The sequence below is a fragment of the Pecten maximus genome, chromosome 15 (genome assembly GCF_902652985.1).
Source record: "Pecten maximus chromosome 15, xPecMax1.1, whole genome shotgun sequence".
NCBI lineage: Eukaryota > Metazoa > Mollusca > Bivalvia > Pectinida > Pectinidae > Pecten > Pecten maximus.
Window position 1 is genome coordinate 6270690 of NC_047029.1, and position 9172 is coordinate 6279861.

The 9172-nt window shown below is 36.8% G+C and overlaps 1 protein-coding gene across 1 annotated transcript; it reads left to right on the plus strand.

The window, feature by feature from the left end:
- The first annotated feature begins 5822 nt into the window (after positions 1 to 5822).
- LOC117343661 (alpha-2C adrenergic receptor-like) lies at positions 5823 to 8868 on the plus strand. The gene is made up of 2 exons (XM_033906117.1): positions 5823 to 6082; positions 6955 to 8868. The coding sequence occupies exon 2, from the start codon at positions 6988 to 6990 to the stop codon at positions 8317 to 8319; it is 1332 nt and encodes a 443-aa protein (XP_033762008.1). The 5' UTR covers positions 5823 to 6082; positions 6955 to 6987; the 3' UTR covers positions 8320 to 8868.
- The last annotated feature ends 304 nt before the right edge of the window (positions 8869 to 9172 follow it).

Genomic DNA, 9172 nt, shown 5'->3' on the forward strand with positions numbered 1-9172 from the left:
TACTAGACAGGGCGAATGTGTCAACACGCAAATGTACTAGACGGCGAATGTGTCTCAATAGTCAAATGTACTAGACAGGGCGAATGTGTCTCAATAGTCAAATGTACTAGACAGGGCGAATGTGTCTCAACAGGCAAATGTACTAGACAGGGCGAATGTGTCAACACGCAAATGTACTAGACAGGGCGAATGTGTCTCAATAGTCAAATGTACTAGACAGGGCGAATGTGTCTCAACAGGCAAATGTACTAGACAGGGCGAATGTGTCTCAACAGGCAAATGTACTAGACAGGGCGAATGTGTCTCAACAGGCAAATGTACTAGACAGGGCGAATGTGTCTCAACAGGCAAATGTACTAGACAGGGCGAATGTGTCAACACGCAAATGTACTAGACGGCGAATGTGTCTCAATAGTCAAATGTACTAGACAGGGCGAATGTGTCTCAATAGTCAAATGTACTAGACAGGGCGAATGTGTCTCAACAGGCAAATGTACTAGACAGGGCGAATGTGTCTCAACAGGCAAATGTACTAGATAGGGCGAATGTGTCTCAATAGTCAAATGTACTAGACGGCGAATGTGTCTCAATAGTCAAATGTACTAGACAGGGCGAATGTGTCTCAACAGGCAAATGTACTAGACAGGGCGAATGTGTCTCAACAGGCAAATTTACTAGACAGGGCGAATGTGTCAACACGCAAATGTACTAGACGGCGAATGTGTCTCAATAGTCAAATGTACTAGACAGGGCGAATGTGTCTCAATAGTCAAATGTACTAGACAGGGCGAATGTGTCTCAACAGGCAAATGTACTAGACAGGGCGAATGTGTCAACACGCAAATGTACTAGACAGGGCGAATGTGTCTCAATAGTCAAATGTACTAGACAGGGCGAATGTGTCTCAACAGGCAAATGTACTAGACAGGGCGAATGTGTCTCAACAGGCAAATGTACTAGACAGGGCGAATGTGTCTCAACAGGCAAATGTACTAGACAGGGCGAATGTGTCAACACGCAAATGTACTAGACGGCGAATGTGTCTCAATAGTCAAATGTACTAGACAGGGCGAATGTGTCTCAATAGTCAAATGTACTAGACAGGGCGAATGTGTCTCAACAGGCAAATGTACTAGACAGGGCGAATGTGTCAACACGCAAATGTACTAGACAGGGCGAATGTGTCTCAATAGTCAAATGTACTAGACAGGGCGAATGTGTCTCAACAGGCAAATGTACTAGACAGGGCGAATGTGTCTCAACAGGCAAATGTACTAGACTGGGGCGAATGCCCTGACTGGGCGATTGCATTTGAATGGGCGTATAGTCTTGACTTGGTGAATATGTTTGCCTCGACCAACATATTAATTGGTGCTAATGTATTTTACTGGGCGATTGTAGTTTACTTGGCGAATGTGTTTGACTTGGCAAATGTGTTTGACTGGGCACATGTATTTTAACTGCTAATTTGTTAATTTGGCGTTTGACCGAATGATATCCTATCCTATTGACTTTCTATTCTGGGAATGAAGTGAGATTTTGTGTTTATATTTATAGAATATAGGTAACCATTTAGCCAACCATAAAAACAAATGACAATCAAGATTACAAAGCTTAACGACAGTAGCCTTTCAAAGCATTAGACTCTAGGAGCGTACCTAGAGGGAAGATTTATTACGATTCAAAATTATGCGATTCATGGTGCACGGGGAGTTTGCTTTTGGTACATGAATGACCATTAATAATCAATATATTTATGCCGCCTTGCACAAAGTTGACAGCATATTAGCCGAATATGCAAGAATGAGCTCCCAATAACCAACCCTTGGTTGACAAGGCATACAAATTAATTACTCAGATCAAGTTTAGATATTCAACACAAGAAGATGTGATACACAAGAATCAAGTTTAGATATTCAACTCAACAACATTGTGAAACCCAAGAATCAAGTTTAGAAATTCAACATAAAAACATTTGAAACACAAGGATTGAGTTTAGATATTCAACACAACAACTTGTGAAACACAATGATGAAGTTTAGATATTCAACACAACAACATGTAAAACGCAAGAATCAAGTTTAGATATTCAACACAAGAAGATGTGATACACAAGAATCAAGTTTAGATATTCAACACAACATGTGAAACACAAGAATCAAGTTTAGTTATTCAACACAACAACTTATGAAACACAATGATGAAGTTTAGATATTCAACACAACAACATGTAAAACACAATGATGAAGTTTAGATATTCAACACAAAACATATGTAATAGAAGGATCAAGTTTAGATATTCAACACAACAACTTCTGAAACACAAGTGTTTATTTAGAACAAACGTGAGCGATTTAACAACACACAAGCGATTTACACCGACAGGTAATTCAAAAAGCTCGCAGCCGTCCTCTGCTTCCTCTGTGGGGGTATCACCATGCAGAACTGGCCATGAGTAACGCTTAGATCTGCAGTAAGTGTGTTGACAAGATGTAGATTTTGTACTTTCAAAACGTTTGTGGTCACACCTACTAAGACAGATACATTTACCAAATAATATATCACAAAAACTGATATAAAATTTTAAGTTTTAACATTAACTTAAACTGAAATATTCATACTGAAATCCATATCAAATCATAACTGTTTGAATTTATCATTTGTATATATCAGATTTAGATTGGGTTGTGTTACGATAGTAGTAGATTTTAATAAATATGAAATATGCGTTATTCTTAATTTCGACTGATGGAGAAAACAATTTGTGTTAAACAAACAAGGCAAGGGAATGTGAAAAATGAGAATTTTTTTAATTCAGCAGTTTCGATAACATGAAATTGTCAAAAAATGGAGCAATGTTCAACGTTATCAGCAACACTTTGATCACAGCTAAGTACATATGTATATTGAACTTCTATACGAAATGTGTGGTCTGTTGTCTTGAAGCATGCTTCAAAAGGGATGGATCTTCCTAGATAAACACACATGACACGAAATACCAAGAAAGGGAAGGAAACACTGATGGTTTCATAAGGATTCCCGGTCAATAACCATCTCCAGCGAGTTATTACAATTTGGGAATAAAGATCTAAGCGTCTCTCATTCAAAGGAAGGTAGACATTGTAAGTTAATTTTTTTTATCGAGACAATAACAAGCTGTTATAATCCATTACTGAAGATTACAGTATCTATATTTAAATAGCGCTGCGTATGCTGTCTTGAAAACACAATTTCATCAAAACGAGAAGAAATACATTCTGCAAATCACTGTGTATGTAATGTGCTGACAAAATGACCTAAATATAAATCATAATTTGTGTTGACAGCGACATAATTATAATCTGCTAGGTATGGTATGATACCAATGGGCCTACAGTCTTAATTACCGAAGGTTAGATAGAAGCGTTTAGATTAACCGGAAGTCGCTGAAACTATTCGTGGTCATGACATTACGTGACAAAGAACAGTAAAAAGCAAATATAGGTTAAAAACTAGGTCAGCGTAGGATATATTAATATAAATGATGTAATATGTAGGTGTTAGTATAGGGTATAAGACCAATGTACTCAACATTAGGACAATACCTTGTTAGTGGTATAACCATCAGAAGATGTAAACAGAAATGTTGGAGTACAATATGTAGAATGACAATATAGTAACCACATACTCGAAATATATTTAAAATATATAAAAACTAGGGACACAGTACCTTAACATTGAACCAACTGGGTATGGTATATGTCTAACTATTTAGTGTTGCTGGTAAATACATACATTGTACATGTATTATTACGCATTAGCTTCATACTGTATGATCGTTACATGACAGATGAGATGCCTTTTTCTGCCAGGACGAGGTTTTGTATTTAAATGTTGTATGATAGAGTTCTCTGCAGAATTCAGGATTTTCTTAAGAGACCAGAAATGATTTGCTGCCACAATTGCAATACTTGGGATCTTTATAATTTCTTTCTTGTCTGTCCTTTCTCTTTGTGCTTTGTTCTCTTGCTGTTTACTTTACACCTGTACTCACTTGGACATTGCTACAGCGAGAACGTTAAACATGTAAACATTAAAACCCACGTATGGGATTCTTTATATCACATAACTGATCAACCTTAGATTCATCAATGTTCATAAACTTCAAATTTTCCATAGTAAAACATAAGAGAATTGAAGAAAGATTTCTAAACTAAGACCCCCGCCCCCCTTAAATTCGGTAATGTTTTCCTATTGTTGGGAATTTTAAGGTAGGGAATCTCTTAAGTTAATGAAAGTTGATGAAACCGGAGCTTGGCTCAGCCATGTCATAACTTCGTAAGACACGTGAACTAGCACAATCGTGACGTCATAAATAAATTTATGACTAAAACAGGTTTGCCTGATGTTCTTTCCCTTTCCATTGAAAAAAAACCCCATTTGGAATCAATTATGAAGTCACTGTATGAAAAACCGTCCGGGCAAAAACCGTTTCACTTCTTTTAAATGATCTTGCATTCGTGCTAATGTAATGTCTAATTTATCAAACTCGCTAACTAATTTTTTAAGCTCGTTACTTATTTAATTAAATTAAGGCTTATGACCCTTTAAAAAAGCATACCTCTATACAAAACTATACCCCTTCACAAAATCATAGCTCTATACAAAATCGTATCCCTTTCCAAAACCATACTCCTGTACAAAGCCAAACCTAGATACAAAACCATACCTCTATACCAAACTATATTCCTTTTCAAAACCATACTCCTTTGCAAACCATAAATCTATGCAAAACCATACGTCTTTAAAAAAAACACACCTCCATTCAAAAGCATACCTCTTTAAAAGCATTCCCCTTTATAAAACTATACCCATACATGTACAACACCATACCCATATACCGAAACCATACCCAGATACAAAACCATACCCATATACCGAAACCATACCTCTATACCAATACAAAACCATACCTCTATACAAAACCTCTATTCAATGTAGATTTTTTTGTAAAGGATTAAGACGAAGAGAAATTATAAAGAGGACGGAGTCGGTAATTTCTAAGCCATTTTGATTTATAAAGGCCTCTAGTTAAAACCAGTGAAGACATGTCACCTGAGCCTTAATGACCACGATAACACGACCACTAGTAACGGATAGGTCCGTCAGGTCATTATCTTTATATAGATTGTTGTGGTACCGAGATGGCTGTAAGGATTCACAATCCCTTATGATCAGGAAGTAAAACTAGTGAATAAGATGTAGTTAGGTAATTACTTGTGATAAACAATCTTTTAAATGGTAGGTATCGAATATACCACACTGTAAAGATAAAGTTACCAGATAGACGGAGTGTTGTATAACGGAACATAATTCTGAACGGAGCGTAATTAGGTTCAGATTTACTGCCCGCGCATGTACAAATGAGATAAATGCTATCGTATACCCTCAACTCCTGAAGGACCAATCAAAAAGCAGGACTGGTAAGAGCGATATAGACATTGGATCCTATATAATTTTCACATTCGATATTAGAATAACGTGTCCGAATATCATGCTGGTTTAAACAACCTGTTTATTCATGTAGGAGAAGTATTTTTATTATTGCGATTTTTGTTGACATGGTTGCAAATCAAGATTTACACAGCACACTACAACAAGGGCATTGTTCTGTAAATCACACATCCATACGGTACTACTCTACATCAGATGAACGGTAAGTCACTGTTTAACTATTTATAGTTCCGTATAACCAATGAAATATAATATATCATTCTAGTAGTGTATAATCAATTGTATTGACAAGCATTACTGTGTGGATATGTCCAGATTTACACAGCACACTACAACAAGGGCATTGTTCTGTAAATCACACATCCATACGGTACTACTCTACATCAGATGAACGGTAAGTCAGTGTTAAACTATTTATATTTCAGTATAACCAATGAAATATCAGAATATATCATTCTAGTAGTGTATAATCAATTGTATTGACAAGCATTACTGTGTGGATATGTCCAGATTTACACAGCACACTACAACAAGGGCATTGTTCTGTAAATCACACATCCATACGGTACTACTCTACATCAGACGAACGGTAAGTCGCTGATTAACTATTTAGTTTGCCGTATAACCAATGAAATATCATAATGTAACTTTTCAGTAGTGTTTATCCACCATTTGTACTGTTTCATTAATGTGCCAACATTTTTAGCAATTCATGTTTATTTATCGCATGTATAAGAGCTTTTATGAACACTGGATTTAGAGGTGTTTTCCATTATTGTATATACTCGTATGCCTATATTACATTGACTGTTGTAATCATCAAACTATTGCCTCATAACAATGTATATACGGATATAGAGGCATTGTTTTAACCTTCTATTAACTTAACTATAGTAACCTCTGGACCTAGGTGTTCAAAAGGTGATTAATCTAATCACAGCTTAACAACAATTTTAAAATCCTAATAAAATCATTTCTGGTAAAACTAACTTGACAATATCATATGATACTATAGCATTCCTCATTCACGTCCTACCTACCAATTTTAAGGAATATTCACACGGAGGTTTTGAAGTAAAGACGAAATGAGATTTTCACTAAACAAGTGATTAAGCTAATCACCTTTTGAACAAATTAACGCTGGTTGCAATCCAATTCTCCATTTTTTAATCGGAATCCTATGGTACGCCCTTTATTTGCTAACCAATATTAATAGCATTATTCCTGGGAAAGCAGTGGAGCGATTTCGCCGTATATTTGGACTCGGGTGCAGATATTTGATTTTTTTCCGGATATTGGGAACCGGTCCCATACCTTTTTGTATGATGTTGTTGTCACTTCCTTCTTAGTTTGTGTTCTGATGCAATAAACTTGTCACTAAACTCACACGATTTAATTGAATCTTAAATGGGTTTGTTCTCGCAAACTCAAAGATACTGATTTTTTATGTTTTCTTTGTAGGTGATAACGGATATCTTTCCATGAAAAACAAAAATGAATAATTCCGGAAATAACCTCTCTTTGCCTTCCTTCGAGCATAACAGCACAGAAACGGCGAATATTGGCGTCCAGCTCGTTGTCGGGTTAACAACTATGATATCAGTTCTCCTGAACGTCCCAGTGATAATCATAATGATAAGTGGAAGGTGTATGGGGAAAACTATCACCAATATTCATATCCTTAGTCTGAGTTTTAGTGACCTGCTCACGTGCGTTTCCCTACTTCCGGTATACCAGTCTTTCACTGTTCGCCAAATCTCCTATTACGAGTGTTGGACGAGACTTTGCGTGTTCTGTTTTGCCATTGCAGTGTCAATAATTCATTTGTGCTTCATCTGCCTGGATAGAATTTGGGCAATTCTGCAAAGAGTTCCGGTGTCTTTGAAGCAGGCCCGCATTCGTTTCTGGATCATCGTGATCGCTTCTTGGTCTACTTCTGGTTTTATCACCGTTACTCCATTCGCAGTTTATGAAAAGAATTACGATCTACCATACTGCGCAGTACGGACATTGTTCTGTAACCGGGCGGTCCCTATACTGAAATCATGGTCAATGCTTCTATTATTTGCAGAGATTTTAATTATTGGTTCTTGTGTTTTAATGGTTTTGGTCCTGTATCGATCCATTTACCGGAAGGGACTATTTTCTCATCACTCCAGTTCAAAGAACGTAGTTCATCACAGGCGCGTATCGATACCAGATAGTACTCAGATCAACGATAAAACTTCGTCGAATTGTAGCTTGTTTAACAGTGGGAAGATCGACAAAAATATGCAGAGTGAAAACATGAAAAACAGGAAGCTATCTGCATTGAAGATAAATAAGATGAACGTCAAAGAAGCATGGATTGAGGACGTAGGAAGTGACCAAGATCAGGCTGGTCCGTCTTTAACTCACGAATTCCACTTCTCGACAAAGAAAGAAAGACACCGAAACTCGGTAAACCGCAAACATCATTCACATTTTTATAACCTGAGACAGGAACGCGATGAATTACCTCTAAGCGTGCAATATCTAAAGGCTTTGTCAACCGGAGCGCCAACACATCGACCACGGCGCCCCCGAACGACAAAACATCAAGTAAGGGCAGTAATAACGCTTATCATTCTGGCTGTCATATTGTTCTTAACCATGACGCCTATGATAGTGTTTGTAGTGTTCATGGAAGGTTGGTTTAAAGACTACGTCATAACCAGACAAGTTCGCCATACTCTCGTGTATTTGGGATGTTTAAACTCTGCATTTAATCCTATCATTTATGCGTCGCGCATACCGGAAATACGTTCACGTATCCTCGCATGGAAAAACAAAATCACGTGCCGATAATCCAGGTAAATGTGAAAAAGATCGCGAGGTAAGATTTACTATAAACGTTTTGTTATCGTTCGTGATACGGCGCTGTAATGGTGTATGTGTTGTTTTTGCGATATTTTTTTGTACATGTCTGATTAGGATATACGGAAAAAAATTAATTCGATGATAGCCTCATATGCCTTGTCTGCATGTGTGTGTGATAATAACATATATGTCTTCATAGCTTTGATTAAAGAATAGCGATATTGCAAACCATTATGAGCATCGTCTGTTTAGAGCGTGTGTACTGTATCAACATACGACAACAGTATATACCGATTGGATGCCGTGTCTGAATAAAGGCAAATTTCAACATAAAGATGACATCGTCCTAAAACCATTAAATAAGATACATATATAAACATATACATGTGAATTTCTATTTGCTCTGCATTGTCGATAAATACCTTCACTAAACATAACAGAACGTTATCAGATCATAATTCACCTTTAACTCCAATTAATTTAGTGATATAAAGAACAATGTTTGTGACGTCATTTTATTTTACGTCACTGTATACGCGTCACAAAGAATCATTCGATCAATATAACTCGTAAAACAATTTGATGTTGTATAAAAGATGAATACCATCACTTTGGAATATATTGATTAAAATGTTGAAATTAATTTGATGATTTTATGATTATTTCCACGCACTGTATTTTTGCCGGAAGCGGTCCCTTGAACTCGTGACGTCAGAAGACCAGGTCTCATTGACTGCGCGACATTTGATTCTAAAATGTGATAACATTGTCAAAGATTGGATATCAGAAAATGAGCGGATAAATAAGCATTAAACTGCATTCTGTGGGAAGTTATCGTCCT